The following is a 16,058-nucleotide window of genomic DNA, read 5'->3' as shown; positions in this document are numbered from 1 at the left end:
TGTCTTAGGACAGATATGGACACAAATAATGGTGTCCTTTTGCTGACCTTTCGTTGACAGCGCTGTCCAGACTTCAGCGGCGACAAATAAAAAACGCCGACGCGCGATGAAGCGGACACAATTTTTCCAAAGCAGACAGACCAGACTATCAGTCACTGGAGGCGGCGGTTCTGATATCGTGCTGAGTCCGGTCTTTGTTAGGTTAAGCTGCCCACCATCCGTTACGCTACGCTCCGTGCTTGCGGCTGTTTTGTGGCCCACGCAGGAAGCCATAGCAAAGGGCCAGTTGAAGCCGGAGGGACCGTTACAAATTTTGTTCGATTTCGATGTGGTTCCTAAACCACACTCTACTTACCCGCAGTGGTATATAATAGCCATCTACAAGTGAACTCTGCCTCAGCCGGTGGCCGCTGAGTATCGGAAAAATAGGAAGAAAGCACACGGCGACGGAAAACACACAACGTGCTTTATTAAGCCATCGACTGCGGTTCCCCCGCGACGTGCCAGACCCATCGGTCCTCCGGTTTGCGGAAGCCAAGCCAAATCGAACCGTGGGTGTTGATCATTTTGGTGTGCGATTGACACTTTATAATAACTTTCTGTCCTCCATGTCTCGCTTCCTCGCCTCAATCGTGAACTGCAGAATTATGATACAGCTTCCGGGCTTCGGGAAATCTGTTGCTCTGGGGGAAAAGACAAAATGTCAAGCACATGGTCCAGACCGACAGACTGTTGCACAGCACTCACGCCGAAACGTGCGCTTATGTTGCGGCGCTCGGCACGTTGAAAGCACCTGCGGTGATGGTCGGAAAACTTCTCACAACACAGTCTGGAAAAGTTCGACAAACTTGACCGGGCTTGGCCATGCTTGGTGTTTAAAAAAAGGACTCGCTCTGTAACCGAGTTTAGAACGCTTAAATTAGCCTCACTTTCACGTGGCGAGCCGTGTAAAAGCTCGGTATAGAACCGGCTAAAAGTTGTCACCAACAAAGCTGACTTCTCTCGGAAACCTATTGTTAAACGAAAACAGCTCCGTTGCTGTTCCCTTTTGAGGCGGCATTTCGAGGTACAAACTTTCCTTACCGCTTCCCACGTGGATTCCATTGTCCACGGAGAAATAAATAGAACTCCCGTTGTGGTCTCGTGGTGGGCCAGAATAACATAGTCGTACACTACAAAAGAGTTTTTACGAAAGGAAAAGGCATTTGAAGTGGAGCAGAACTGATCCGCTAAGGATTGACAGCGTCGCTCTGGACGGAAATAGAATTCGCAGACTGGAAATCCTATGATCCTCGTGACTGAAGTTGTTCTTGTACCGGGACTCGTCTCGTCAACATGCCTCAAAACGGTATTTTCCGCCACGTAGGCTAAAAGTGAACTCCTGTTTTGAACCAAAATGGACTTTTGAAAATGAAAATAATCGCTCTGGTCGCTTGACATTATGCGAAATACTTTCAAGGGTACCCGTGGGATTTTTGAGTCACAATCGGAATGTAAAACAGCGGATGCAATATCCCGACGAAGAGATAGTCAAGACAAAAGAAGCGATGCAAATATTGGCACAGTGCATCTTTGGCCCGCTTGGCAGCACTAGATGAAGTATTGACACTGGAAATCGCGGCGTGGCGTCTTGCATCGTGTTCCTTTTGAAAAACATTCTCGTTTGAAAGGTTTGAAATCTCGAAGAAAATATAAATTCGAAGGTCGATAACTTCAACATGAAACAGTTTGTGGCATTAAAATTGAATAAAGTAAACATGATAAACCTGTTGAATGAAGTTTCTGTTCGTTGTCAGAAATAACTGTCGCGTTTCGCGAGAGAGAAACTGCACATCGAACCTGTTGATGAATGACCCTTTCGAACGGATATTTGTTATTGCTTTCGCCAGTCGAGTATTTGTTTCCCGGTTAGAACGAAACTCGTCTCTTGTAATACGATACTCGCCTTCTCTTAAATAATTAAGACCTACCTTTAAGTCTTTCCGCGCAATAAAACTTAAAGGTGGCTTTCATTCACCCACCAAAGCAGGATGTAGTTCGTGAATAAACGGTTGTGAAACTTTCACCAACTTAAAACAATTACGCGCGGTTTGTAGCTTCACGGCTTTCCCACCTTACACGGTGGCATCCTTTGTGGCCCAATTGCGTCACATTGGCCGATTGGGAGAGTTTGATTGAAATTAAGTTTATCCTTTAATTTTAGGAACTAGACCTGGGCTGTTTTTGGCACTGATAGAAGGAGGAATTTTTGGTTCCAATTTTCTATTTCCCCCAACTGCGGACGTTGCTTATTTTCTTAGTAAGATATCCATTGCGGACACTAACAACTAACGCTCGCCGAGACATCAGTTGCTACAGTTGCCTCTCTCGTCGTGCATGTAGGGACAATTATATTGCGTCTGTCCGTGTGGGTGAGAAACGGAGTTCACGTAAGTTTGTCACGTTTTTGTTACGGCGGTTTGCCGTTCGATGTCAATAGTCAATAGTGAAACTCTGCCAATATCCCATTAAGGTTGCAACTCGGAGGAGAACTTGGGAGTTCATCGTGTGGGAAGTGACTGATGGAAATTGATTTTTCAAATAAGTATTAAGGCACAAATGAACTCTAACTATTTCATACGCAAGCTTTTATTAATCCCAAGTCAACGCAACAATCATTGAGGGTCTTATTCATTGTTGGTAGTTTTTTGAAAGTTTAAATAATTCGATAAAAAAAGACGGAAAGTAGAACTTTTCATTGCGTACAAGACAGCGAAACTGTACGTAAAGTTCTGCACCCTTTCACTGATTGAAATTGATCTAATTTCATGTTCACATTCCACGCACGCACGTCCTCCCGAATACCATTCGAATGGATCCGTGGGTAGCGGAATAGTTTTAAAAGTTTAAAAAAATCAGCCAAGCATTGTCGACCGGAGAGATCTCGGAAGCATGGATCGAAAAGAGGAGACAAAATCGGATTAGTATCCTTTGCATCTTGCGTGTTCCAAGTACCAAGTCCCCTAATTAGCGATGGGAAGTTCTTTAGAGCAAGTTATATAATCTGACGAAACAATGCAAGAGGAGATTTCGCCCTTTCAATAGAAACATTAAGCTCAAATCGCTTCACAATGCTGCGAATATAAATGTTGAATATTCGCCGATGTGTTTGTTCCGAACCGGAAACAACAACCAATGATGTTTGTTCCAAGTGATGGCATCAACATCCTCTCAGCCCTATGCCTCGTTTGACTGAATGCCACTCAGAGAGCATCCCGCGTTCGAAGAATTCAAGGATTTGCTTAATGTGGGTGAAGATGCTTTCGGGAAGACTTTGAACTTTGACGCTTTAATCCTGCAAGTAGATATCAAATAACGGTGCCGCGCGATGCGCCATTTATGCTTCGTGAAGCACCCAATGTAATATCCGACTCCGTTCACGTGGAAGATGATCGACATACCGTTAGCGGCATTCCGATTTCTGACTGTACGGATTTGGTCTGCCGGTGCCGATGTTTCTTGGAAGCCGTCCCAGAATGCTGTTTATAACACCCAATGTGTGCCCGTATCCCTGGTGTCCAAATGGTGGCCAAATTGTTTCCACCTCATGTGGTGTTTGCACACGAGCAGCAGAAGAACCAACGCAATCGTTACATAAACCCCACGCCCGGAGGACATGTGCAAGACCGACCGGTGTGGAGCGTGACCGATGGGACTCCGTTGGACAACGTTGGTCAGAACATGTGATGTGTGTTACCTACCTTCTTCTGATTCCGTTGCATGCGTAATGACACACGTCACCGATCAGGTTGGTGTTGTGCTGGTCGATTTCAAATTGCGTTTGCCGTAGGACTGCTCGTTCGTCGTGCACTTCCCGGGAGAATTAGTTCTTGTCCGACACTAAATTGATCGATGGTCTATGTAATCGACTGGGATCTTCTAACACCCGGACTGTCTTTCTTTTGTTTTTCGTACCCGATGGCCGTCTTAGATCCACTCGTCTATCGCTTCTAGACGATCACAGCTCAGAACAGACCAACGATCACTGGCTTCGATGGGCACGATAAGGTTTCACATACAGATCGTACCGACGACCACTTCAAATGGTTGGGAGCCGGTTCAGAGTGATGATGATTGTTCAGAGAATGACGCACCGTAGCTGACTGCAACGCGATGCAAAAACGTGATTTCAAACGGGGTATTTTTCCTCTTCTTTTACATGCACAACACACACAGATCGCTGCACGATTACGTCGTGGAAGTGTCTATTGCCCGGCGGAGTTGCAAGTAATTTAATCTGTATCTGCTCAACCGTTGTGTGAGTGGATGGCTAGATTCTACGGTGGCGCGGAAGGTGAGTGAGACGCCGTCGGACAGATACCGCTGATAGTCGGCCAACACACACACGGTTAGTGGTTGCAAAGAGATCGGCAAGCGGTTCTAATACGTTACTGTTCTCATTCTATGTTTGTAGTGTTCTATGTTTTAGGCTGCACCTGATGAAACTTGTTTGAACTTCGCACTAAATTTCACTCTAACGGCTCCACCAGTGACAATCCGCAATCTGCGCGATGTCCAACACTACTTGCAACTTACTTTCTTTAACAGACTTTAGCTACACATAGTATTAGACCTTGGATTAGCACAAACCGTCAATTAGTAGTTAGGTTGTAGAAGGTGAGCTCCGCTTTAGAGCTCCCACGCTGATCGGCGTACGATGCACAACTGGATGGCGGTTCGCTATCTCTCGGACACGGTACGCTACAACTTCTCCGCGATTCGAACTTCGAGATACCTCCGCGTAAGCAAAGGGATCCTTCCGAAACGAATGACCGTTGCTGAATGTTCGCTGGCGTTAAGCGAATCTGGCGGGTTGCTGGCGTGTGTTTCGAACCGCCCGACGAGACGCAGGATTCCGTCAGGAGTTCGGATTTTGCTCGGCTCCGTAGGATCCGGAAATGAACCGAACGAAAAGGACACGCGCAATGGAGCGAGCATGCGAAAGCGGGACAGCAAAACGGGCCACTAGTAAACAGCGCGAACGAGCGGCTTTTTGAATGAAAGTGTCACCACGCGGGTGCGAGCAGGACAGTAGGGAAGTAAAACGCCTGAGTTAAGAGAGGAGTGATTGAGAGAGAACGTTAGTAGCCTATGTACAAATCATCCTAGAGGCTCCCCGTCGTCGATTGGCATTCGTTTACTGCGCGCGGCTACTAAGATACAGACTTAGACACGCGGCTACTACGCGGTTAGACTAAGAGCGCGCGGCTAGGTATAGATCCCAAATTGTTTTCGAAACGTCTAAAGGAAATCTATTCATTTGGACCATCGAATGTATGCCAATGTTATTTACATCCACGCTGTTCTCTAGTGTTGCACAATTCTTTGCGTACTCTGTTTCACGGTGCCCGGGGAGTCGCCATGAATGGGAAGGAATTAAAAATTTAGAAAAGCCTAAACAAGTTACTGTGGACGTATGTGCCGGACCGTGGCTTGTGACACATTTTGAACATTTTATTTTACCTTATCCCAGATTCGTCTTTACACAGATCGCCGTTAGAGTAGCATCCGGTTGAGAGTGTACATACTACTAGCCGTCGTTATTGGTCAATGTTTTATTCAACGGAAACGCAATACGTAAGTCGCCGGATCGCAATGCGTATTTCGCGCACTAACACACCACCAAAATCGCGAAAAAAATTATTGCAAATGTTTGCGCTCCGTATTGTCCGTACATAGGGCTTACCCCGTATACAAAACAAATCATCAGACACACACACACACACACACACGTACGAATGGGTTGCCGCCTGTTCGTAGCACGCCAGCACACAGCTTAACACGACGGGCGAATGTTTCACGTGGACCGGCAACGTGCGCTTGGGCAAGCTCATGTTTCTGTTCGCCACCCGTCTCGCCAGCCGTCCCGCGACTCACGGTCCAGCCGGCTCCCATTAGTACCCGGTTTCTGGGCCTCCCCGGAGAGGAGGGCATCTGTTGATATCGCATGGCTTTTTAGTGGCGATGTCTACCACATAGCCCCCGGCCGGCAACATACTTTCGGAGGCCATTACATTTAAATTCGCACACACATTACCACGTGCATTTGCTCACCCGCCAAGCGCCATGCTCTGCTCTGATATGCATACCGAAAATCCATCCAAGAGGTCCCAACGATAACGCCTAACATAAGCCCTACCCCGCGGCTCCGAATCTAACACGGATCTTCGCAATCTCACGCGGACGTTGTCGGCGTCTCAAGATGCAAATGTTGAATCTCCAGAAAGCATGCTTGGTTGGTTCGGTATGGTTGCTTGGCGGGGCCGGAGGCGGACGGATTTGCACGTTACATCACCAACCGCGCCGACCGTATTCGGGAGAACGCATGGAATTTCTTGCATTTTCTTTGCCACTGTTTCTGAGCACGATGTCGAACAGTCGGCGAGGACGTCTCTGCGTAAAACACGTGATAACAATGTGAGGCAACGTGTTTGGTTTTGCGTTTCGCACTTTAACGCAGTTTCTGCGAAAATAGAGCTTCAAATAGTACGTTCTATTTTCAGTGAATCAAGGTACGTTGTTATTAATGTTCCTGGAAGGAAATGTAATATTAAATATAGAAAATGCACGTATTATGGTTGAAGTTTGAAACACCGATTTTGATTGGACATAAAAGTTGGGATGTACCGTGCCAACACTTTCGGTTCTTTGAATTTTCCAATGATAACGCAATTAGCGTCAACGCTTCCGTTGGTTACCTCGGAAGCGAATCACAAAGGTATGAAGCATTTTCGGAATCGACATATTCAACAATTCGCTGATGCGAGAGCAAAGTGCTGTCGAAGCGCGTTCATGTGTTAAAAAAAAGGCAAAAAAGGTTGATACGTGATTGACTACGGAACTACGTGATGTTAAACGAACAGGTGTGTTTTATATTTCGGCGAATATCTACCCGGGTTCCAACCGAGGATATTTTGTGGCAAAGGGGCCTATCTTGAGGGTGTAAGTGGCTGGGTCTTAATGGTGTTATTTCTCAACAAACCTGGCCATATTGGTCCTGCCGTTCGTGAACCATCATATCAAGCTGAATGGAACGCTCTGATAAATTGCGGCAAACTTTTAATTGCAATACAATTATTGCAGCGAACCCATCTCAGATCTCACATTTGCGTTTAATTGCCATAATCCGATTATTTGAAGAAAATTGTTCGTTTTGAAATAAATCTAGCCAAATGGGACTTCCTGAACGTTGGTTACTTATTAAAGTTAAAATTAAGTATTTTCTTGGAACTCAACTAATGGTGATGGACATTTGCACCCAAAGCTGTACAAGGCTCAAACTTGGCAAGTTTCCTGAAACTATACAAGCTACTTGCATTCTCATTGTGCAAATCAATTTGAAATTTCACTCGGACGAAGCTCAATTCACAATCGAATCATGTACCATTTTCCATGTTAATTTGCTTAACGGAGCATTCAATTTGAGTTGCCCACTACCCTACCTGTTTCAAAAGATTTCCACTGTTCCAATGTTGGTTCAAGGTCAAAAACTCCTTTTGTCCGGCTTGGACATGGAGGCCCCTTTTTCTAGTTTTAATTTTCTTCTCGTCGGCAGCAGCGATTTCCGGCCACGCTCCTGGCATGACGTCTCAAGAGGAAAATTTAATTAATGACCACTTGTAGGACCAACGATCCAACGATACAATGCATGTGGCGCCACGGGTTACGGTCGGTTGTTCCCACTGGCGTGTTGACATTTAATTGAAACATCAAGCTACTGACCAGTGAGGCATGAAATGGCCCGTAGGAGCTTCATTAACGTTTGCTCTCTTGCATTTTATCGTCTATGTGCGTTCTGGTGGAAATCAAGTGACTTTCTTACACTCACGACGCCCCCGGAAAGGACAGAGACCATGACCTTGGCTTTAATTTGCACAACTCGAAAGACGTATGTCAGGCAATGAACGCAGGATAAAGGAAACGTTAGTCACACATCGTGAATGTAAAACTATACTGTTTTATTGGATTTTCTGCTCTACCACAATAGCCTCGAGTGCAGTAGAACGAACGATAAGTTTCGCGTCATTCAAACGGCCAGCGGACGACTGAAAGACGCCACAGTTTCCTCTTTAGATACGGTTTCTATGTTTTGCTCCCTATTTCACTATCCCCGCCGTTGGCTTGTTGGGTCGTTCAAACGAACAGTAATATTTTTATTAATAGCATTAATTGTAATAAGAATTTATAGCTTCTCACTAACGTGCGGCGCCAATCTTTTACCTTCGTTTACCTCTCTCGGTCTATATCTTTTTCCTATATTGTTTAATGTAATATTCGCACCTCTATGATTCCTATTGCAATGTAAATATTAAATTAGTGCTGTACTGTTTTGCATTACTGATCTACGAAAGGAGGCATCCTTTCGAACTGGTTGCAGTGAACGCACATAATCCGCGCGGAACCTAACACCGTACGGACACTCACTACTTGTCTTTAACAACACTGTCAACAATAAGGAAAACAAAACCGGTGCCTTCCTTCTGTGCACGGGAAGATGTAGAGTAAAAGAAAAACAAATGAAAGTAATCATAATAACGTTAAGCCTAAAATAATTGGAATCAAACAACAAAATCCTAGCATTAGGCACCACTTCGTTCATTCAACATTCGCCACATTCGCTGCTGCAGCTGCCACCGATGCGGGCCGTTTGAATGTGCCTAGGATGTAGGCCGCCAAGGGCGACGGTGTACTGTAACGATTCTACTCGCACTTATTCTTCACCGTGATCATTATCTGGTTTGTTTGGTGTATCAGGTACAGGGCACTTACGAAAACGGCATTCGCTCTGAGGATGAGAGAAAGTGGAATGTTATGGTGCCCGGGTAAGGGTGAATGGTGTAACTCGGCCGCCGGTGACAACTTACTCTCCTTCTTTGAAATATTCCTTCAAAGTGGTGCTGAACTTTTTCGAATACTTGACGAACTCTTTCTTGCGCTGCTCGACCGCCTGTTTGCCGGAGGAACCGGGTATGAAGCCAACCACCTCGTTCACCGCATCGAGCAGCTTTTTAATGGCACTAGCTATTTCTCTGCAAAGAAACACACAAAAGAGCGTAATTTGGAGTGGCCTGAGTGCCCTTTTTCCACACATACTTGATCGTCTCCAGGAATGTTTTTCGATCGGCAATCTCGTCCGGAATTCGGCTCAAAATTCGCTTGAGGGCGGCAGACTTTTTGTTCAGCTCCTGAAACGCATCCTCCGTTCGGTTGAGGCGATATTCGATCACTAGAAATCAGTAAGAACCAATTGATCAATCATCATTACACTCAGATCACACATCACATCAGATGGACAAACACTTACGGTCCGTATCGGTGGCGGCACCCTGTAGCCGGAGGATGCTCTCGTTCATGTTAACGTTAATGTCCCCCTTCTTGATGATGCCCATCACCAGATCGTACGTCAGGCCCGGGTGGCTCTGTTCCGCTTTGGTCAGTGCGGCCCGAAGTGTCTGCGATGCAACCACATCGCGTCGTTCGAGCTGAATCGGAAAAGACGAGATACATCATTATGCAACGAAATGGTATTCGAAATTAGATTTTAACGGAGCGATAAATGTCACTGGCTGTGGCTGTGGCTACCATTTTTTGCAAACCGCTTCACTGCGAACGCTAACGATCGGCATCGGCCACTGAACCGGTGACATCCGGTTCCTCGAGCAGAGCGAACAGGGACAGGAGAGCGCATCAAATTTAATTCATTCGTCAAGCGGAGTGGATCGAGTGGAAGACCGGACCTTTCATCGCCGGACGGGCACACCATAATCAAACGTTTAGCGATGAAAAGTGAATCGTAAACATCCTGGTAATGGACTGCGGTGCAGCACCGTTTGGTCCGTAGATAGAAACCCGCCCCGACCGACCGACCGACCAACCAGAGCCTGTTCCATTAGCGGGCGTGCAAAGCAGGAAGGAAAAAAGTGGTTTATGCTAAATGTACGTCGTACGACAAACTGCAGCCTGTGGCCATGGTTTCGCTGCTGCCGCTGTTGCGTCGCTAAAACTAGTAAAACGGCTTTCCCTGCACCGTGTATTCCTTCCCCGGTGGTTATTCGCGGAATTCGTCGCGGATTGATGGCGTCGAACGATCGGTAGAAGCGGCGCATTACCTGCGACAGAATCGGTCGTATCAGGATCGGAAGCACCAGGGATGTGACGACGGGCGCATCGTCCCCCATTGTCATCGCTTGCTTTCGGGGGGCTTCCCTTGGCGCAGACACCTTTGGAAAGTTGCGATCTCCCGGATGAAACCCGCAACGAACGTCCCGTACTGTGTGCGCAATTGTGTCCGATTAGACACAGAGCGATAAGGATAAGTCACAGAAACCTCGCCCGTTCCGATGATTCACTGTACTCTGCACCCACTTTCACGGTTCACACTCGATAGTTTCTCGATCGACCTCGGAAGGGAAACACTAGCAGACACACATACACACTCGTTCTCGAGCACGGCGCGCAGAGTGGTGCGAAAAGAATGGCCAACTATAAAGTTCACCGATACCATACGGCGGACACGAGCTGCCCGCACAACATGGAACCGCTTTGAGTGCGCGAAACGGTACAGCACACGTCCAGGAAGCACCAGGAAGCGTTGTTTTCTGCTTTGGGGACGAAACTCTGTCGACAAAACTGAACGGAGCTCGGAGAAACCAGTTCACGTAAATATTTTCTGACACATCGACAACTGGCGGCTGTCAGGCGGCGAGCGACAGGGCTCTGCGCCGACCAGCAGGCGGCTAGTGAAATGTTTTCCATTGCAATTCGCATTTATTTGGCGTAGAATTGCGATAAACTTGTAGGTTGGCTTTGAATAAGGGTCATTTCGTATTAAATCGGTAGATGAAGTAGACCGATCTACACCAAATAATAGCTGCTTCGAGCGATTAACATGGCGAGCATGCTTCGACATTAGGCACCCTGTTTCGGCGGCTGCTTATGCTGTCACAACAAAGGAAAGCGGATTCGCTAGCGTTGAGCGGGATTACGGCGTATAATAATTGTCACGGCCATTCTGCACACAGTACGGAAAACGCGTTGTTGTTGCTTGCTTCGTGTTGTTCGTCTTAAGGTCATTTTTATTGTTTCGTGTACCTGCGTGCATTGTTGTTGTGAATCGGGTAGTGTGCGAGGGCCTCAGGCAGAGAACGCTGTTAGCATTCTGCGCGGGGCAACTGGTGGGCATGTAAGTGTTTGGCTCGCTGTCGCAAACCCCGTGGCTGTAAGCAATGTAAGCACCATAACCTAGAAAGTCTGCAATTGGACCACGAAAACTCTCGCTTTTTGTAGGAGGAATTTTCAATCGCCCCATTTCAACGATGCGTTGAGCGAAAACGAGGACGAGGACTTAACAGTGGACGACCCTTACCTGCTGGAGCAGTTTGGTGGTCCGGACGAACAGTTGGGAGAGAACGATACGCAGCAGAGCATCGATATGGAGGACGATTCGAACAACGATTCCAACGATTCGGATTTTACGATTGAAGCCGGAAGCGATAATGAAGATGATGGATCCGATGCTTCCATGAGTAATGAAGATTCTGATCCCAGTATCGATGGCAGCATCTCTCCCACTGAGCCGTCGACGGAGGACGAGACGGACACCCCCCATCGTGCTATTGACGATTACGATGAAGAGATGGAAGAGGACGAGGTGGTGAAGGCAATCATTGCGGAAATTAAGAAGCCCCGTTCGAAACCACCCGACATCCAGACCGACGATTTCGTCATCGATCTGTCATTTCACCCCCGAGAGGATTTGCTCGCGATAGGCACGTCCGTTGGCGATGTGCTTTTCTATCGTTATGGGAACGAGGAGAACAAACTCGAGGCCACACATGAACTGCACACGAAATCGGTGCGTTGTGTGGAGTTTTCGCGCGATGGGCGATCCCTGATCACGACCGGCCGCGAACGATCGATAGTGGTGACGGACGTCGCGACGGGCAAAATGACACACTGCTGGGAAGCGGCACACGAGGAACCCGTCTACAGTATGGCCAACATCGGCGCGCAAACGTTCGCCACCGGTGACGACAACGGCACGCTGAAGCTGTGGGACGTGCGCCAGAAGGAGCCAGTGTTTTCGCTCCATGAGGTGGAAGACTTTATTTCGTCGATCTGCACGACCGATCGGAACCAAAAGTACCTGTTAATGACGAGCGGTGATGGAATGCTGACGGCGATCAACATTGCACAGCGGTAATTGGGCGAAGGGAGAGACCCAGTGTTTATTTTAACTTATTTCATTCTTTTCCTTTTTTAGACGGCTTTACATTCAATCTGAACCTTACGAGGAGGAAATGAACTGCATGGGGTTGTTCAAGCGCGCAAGCAAACTGGTGGTCGGTACCTCAAAGGGCAACTACTACACGTTCAACTGGGAGCAGTTTGGGTACCATTGCGATGCGTTTAGCGGACCGAAACCGAGTGCCAATCGGATGGTGCCGATCACCGATCAGATTGCGGTGATGGCCGGTGAAGACGGAGTTATTCGAGCGATGCACATGATACCAGGCAGGATGCTGGGCATCGTTGGCCAACATTCGATGGCGGTCGACACGATGGACATCAGTGGCAGTGGGGAGCTGATCGCGACCAGCTCGCACGACAATGACGTGCGGTTCTGGAATGTAAAATACTTCGAAGACTTCGATGACATCCAGTGCAACAGCCGACCGGACAAACGGGCCATGAAACACAATTTGCCCTCTTCGCAGCGTACCAATACGCGCGATTTCTTTGCCGACATGAACGTCGAATAGATCGGCGCTCACGCAGCATTTCAAGATTGCAGGAGCTGGCAGTGCAGCAGAATCAACGAGGAATGAATGAGATTGCGTGTGTGCCACTGTCCCGTAGGCGAAGCAGTCGCAATGATGATTACGGTCGCAAAACGGTTGTTGCGAAAAACCATGAAAGCAGGTTATGTTAAAAATATTAAGTATAATAAAAAGTATCTTAAAGCGAATGCTTGGAATGCGTTCCACAGGAAACAGGTTAACCCCGAACAGCCGTGGGCACGTGGTCATAAACGCCATCGAAAGATTCGTACAAACGCTTGAGCAGCTGTCAACTTTCTGTTTTGTTTATGCTACAACAGTAGATCTCGTGCGTTGACCCACGGGTTTTGTCCAAAAAGGGGTGCGATGGATTTATCTCATTATCTGACCCTACAAACGGTTACGAGTGACACTACAAAACGCAGAGCACTAGTTTCACTTTCATGCCGAATCTACTGAGTAAACCACTCTTGCAGTTACTCACTTTACTGTTCCCGCTTCGTGTTTGTTTTGAGTGTGCTTCGGAAACAAACAACAATCCGATTCCGATGTGCCGCACTGTCAGGACGCGCGCCGCATAGAACATTGGAAAAGGACAACTAATTGCCGTCTGAGAGTTTAGTCTGGCAAGAAGGCAGACGTCCGGGGCGTGCAGAGGTGCGTACTGAAGGACGTAGTGCGACGGTGGAGTTGTAATTTCGTCACGAAAACATTTTCCGTTTGATGTTCCGCGCGGTGGTGGTAGACGGGGCCAAAACATAAGCCCAGGAAATCCGAGCAGGACAGCCGGTGTTCGCTATAATCATTCACTTCAGCGTCATCGACACAATCACCAAAATCATCGCAGTCGGCCGTGGCCAAACCGGTGCCGACGAGCATGCCGAAGTGCAATCGACGCATTTAGTCGGGTGGCCCGTTTCTTCCGCGTCCAATGTAGCGGACTACTTTCCGGCCTCTCTCTGTTAGCCCACTGTTTGACCCAAACACAGACACACACACACAGCTACGTGCACAAACGTCCGTATTTTCGTCCTAATTGTTTGTGTTCTTGTTTGTTCTACTCCGTCCTTCTCTCTGGCCGCACTCGAATGCACTTTTTGTGTGTGTGTGTTTCCTTACCTTGTGTCGGTGCTGTTGGTCGGGTTTACGTTCACTTCCTTCCAATCCTTGCGGTACCGCTCGAATCCTTCCAATAAATCATTCGTCCTACCAACTGACCGACCTCACATCTTTCCCGACTTCCGTGGTCCCCGAAATAGAGGTGCCCCACTCGCGTTTGCGGAGTGAAAATCGGTTGGCGTAATACACGATGATTACCTTCCGGGTGTCGAGTAGTGTGTACGCTTACGTGGCGTACCTGGTGCTGATGGTATACTTCCTGTGGCCGGGACGGTTCGCCAGCGTGTACGATTACATCGAGGGAGAAAACATCTACGATCAGCTGATACGCAAGACGACGAAAAACATCTCCCAGATGCGCAACGGTCTCCGGTGTGACTACAGTGAAGTTATCGAGGAAAATCTGTCCCTCTTCCGGCCCCCGTTCACGGAAGAGATCATCAACAACAATGTGCGGCTCGGGGGCGAGTACTACCCGGAAGAGTGTTTGCCGAGCTTCAGTACGGCCATCATCATACCGTACCGGCAGCGCGAGCGGCAACTCAACCAGTTCCTCATCTATATGCACAACTATCTGCGCCGGCAGCGGATCCACTACCGGATTTTCGTGATCGAACAGTACGACCCGAAACCGTTCAATCGGGCGAAGCTTTTCAACATCGGAGCACTGATTGCGATGAGCCTCGACTATCCCTGCCTGGTGCTGCACGATGTCGACCTGATGCCGATGAATCTGGGCCATCTGTACGCGTGTTCGCGAAAACCGCGCCACATGTGCTCGAGTTTGGACGTGTTCCGATACAATCTGCCGTATCGCGGGCTATTCGGTGGAGCGGTTGCGATCGAGTCGAGCGTGTTCCTCAACATTAACGGCATGTCGAACATGTTTAGCGGTTGGGGCGGCGAAGATGACGATCTGTACGCCCGGTTGCATAACAAACAGATCGAAATTTGTCGCTTCAGCCCGGCCTACAGCCAGTACACGATGCTGAAGCACCGGAAGGAGGCGCCGAACAAGGATCGGCATGCGTTCCTCAAAAACGGCAAGCTGCGCTTCCACACCGACGGCCTAAATTCGCTGGTCTACAAGCAGGTTGGCCTGAAACTGCACAACCTCTTCACGCACGTCCTGGTGGAGACCTAGATTCGGCTTGGCTTTTCGTCGGCCCCTTCGGTTTTTCAGCAAAACTGGGTTTTATCTTTTGAGTCAGAGGTCGCAACTGTAGGTGTTTTGCGTTGCACAACTAGTAAATTAGTAGAAAGTTCAGTATTGTTCCGTGGCATTAGCGCTTCGCTATTGTTACGTAGTCGTTTTATAGTCAATTTTTCAACATAATTACACCATCTTAAGTAGAGTCACATTAGGGTGCGAGTTGTACTTGATTCGTTGCGTTCGGTTGCCGGGCGTGACCTGGAGGGCGGTTTTGTTTATGTTGCCAGCGCCAGCGTTTTAAGATTTGGAAGATGTCCTAGGGTCAGGATTTTTATCACGTGAATAAGTAAACAATGCCTTACGAGACAAACGCGACATTAACACGTAAACACACCAGCAACATGAGCAACAACAATTAAACCAAAACTGTTATATCGCAAACTTTACAATTAATAAGCCACAAATTATTAATAATTCGCTCCTAGCGTAGCCCGGCGCAGCGTTGCCGAGCGAAAGAATACCAAAAACCTGCAATTATGATTAAACGCTGCGCTACAACCCTCCGTTGCCATCGCTGCCGGTGCTGTGGCCGGGGTTACGGAGAGCAGTCGGCTACATTTGGCGATCCGCAGTCGAGCACTATCGGAAGGAGTATGATTAGATCGTTTTTTCTATTTATTCTCTTCTCTAGGGTAGTTGTAGGGCGTGCGGAGAACCCGCGCGGAATATGAAATCTAGAATTTAAACTCTAACGCATAGTATGTAAGTAGGTACTATTACAATTGAAATTGACCACACTGGCTTGGTGGGGAGCATAAGATGAAGAGAAGTCCCAGTGTGAAGAGCGGTGCTCCCCGCTGCCATGCGTCCAATGGACATTGAAGGCGGACGATAGACGAGTAAGCTTATCACAATAGAGCTGTCTGATTTTCGCTTTTGTCGAGTGTCGAAGATCTACGATCTTCGAG

The 16,058-nt window shown here is 47.9% G+C and overlaps 3 protein-coding genes across 5 annotated transcripts; 2 read left to right on the top strand and 1 right to left on the bottom strand.

The window, feature by feature from the left end:
- Nucleotides 1-7,976: 7,976 nt before the first annotated feature.
- On the bottom strand, nt 7,977-10,656 carry LOC128271982 (programmed cell death protein 10). Of its 2 annotated transcripts, none has more exons than XM_053009684.1 (5): nt 10,149-10,656; nt 9,344-9,521; nt 9,133-9,265; nt 8,904-9,068; nt 7,977-8,824 (listed from the first exon to the last, which is right to left on the bottom strand). In XM_053009684.1, exons 1-5 carry the CDS (start codon nt 10,221-10,223, stop codon nt 8,740-8,742), a joined length of 636 nt encoding a protein of 211 aa, XP_052865644.1. In that variant the 5' UTR covers nt 10,224-10,656; the 3' UTR covers nt 7,977-8,739. The 2 variants fall into 2 exon arrangements, with proteins under 2 accessions (XP_052865644.1, XP_052865645.1); XM_053009685.1 differs by lacking the exon at nt 10,149-10,656 and adding an exon at nt 9,622-9,690.
- A 412-nt stretch (nt 10,657-11,068) lies between these two features.
- LOC128272466 (WD repeat-containing protein 55 homolog) lies at nt 11,069-12,956 on the top strand. 2 transcript variants are annotated; one of them, XM_053010283.1, is made up of 3 exons: nt 11,069-11,221; nt 11,326-12,237; nt 12,302-12,956. In XM_053010283.1, coding segments are annotated over exons 1-3 (1,413 nt in total). In that variant the 5' UTR covers nt 11,069-11,219; the 3' UTR covers nt 12,801-12,956. The 2 variants fall into 2 exon arrangements, with proteins under 2 accessions (XP_052866243.1, XP_052866241.1); XM_053010281.1 differs by having other exon boundaries at nt 11,069-11,266.
- A 1,171-nt stretch (nt 12,957-14,127) lies between these two features.
- Nucleotides 14,128-15,081, top strand: LOC128274081 (beta-1,4-galactosyltransferase 2). The gene has a single exon (XM_053012168.1). The coding sequence runs from the start codon at nt 14,128-14,130 to the stop codon at nt 15,079-15,081; it is 954 nt and encodes a 317-aa protein (XP_052868128.1).
- The last annotated feature ends 977 nt before the right edge of the window (nt 15,082-16,058 follow it).

The sequence above is a fragment of the Anopheles cruzii genome, chromosome 3 (genome assembly GCF_943734635.1).
Source record: "Anopheles cruzii chromosome 3, idAnoCruzAS_RS32_06, whole genome shotgun sequence".
NCBI lineage: Eukaryota > Metazoa > Arthropoda > Insecta > Diptera > Culicidae > Anopheles > Anopheles cruzii.
Note: the sequence above shows the minus strand (reverse complement) of the source record. Positions and strands in the feature narration are given on the sequence as shown.

Bases quoted from the DNA above. Each gene is read 5' to 3' on its own strand.
- LOC128271982 (XM_053009684.1), bottom strand. From the start codon at position 10,223: ATGACAATGGGGGACGATGCGCCCGTCGTCACATCCCTGGTGCTTCCG. The intron at 9,069-9,132 runs GTATGTGTGGAA...GTTTCTTTGCAG, and splicing joins ACATTCCTGGAGACGATCAA to AGAAATAGCTAGTGCCATTA. The intron at 8,825-8,903 runs GTAAGTTGTCAC...TCTCATCCTCAG, and splicing joins GAATATTTCAAAGAAGGAGA to AGCGAATGCCGTTTTCGTAA.
- LOC128274081 (XM_053012168.1), top strand. From the start codon at position 14,128: ATGATTACCTTCCGGGTGTCGAGTAGTGTGTACGCTTACGTGGCGTAC.
- LOC128272466 (XM_053010283.1), top strand. The intron at 12,238-12,301 runs GTAATTGGGCGA...TTCCTTTTTTAG, and splicing joins GCGATCAACATTGCACAGCG to ACGGCTTTACATTCAATCTG.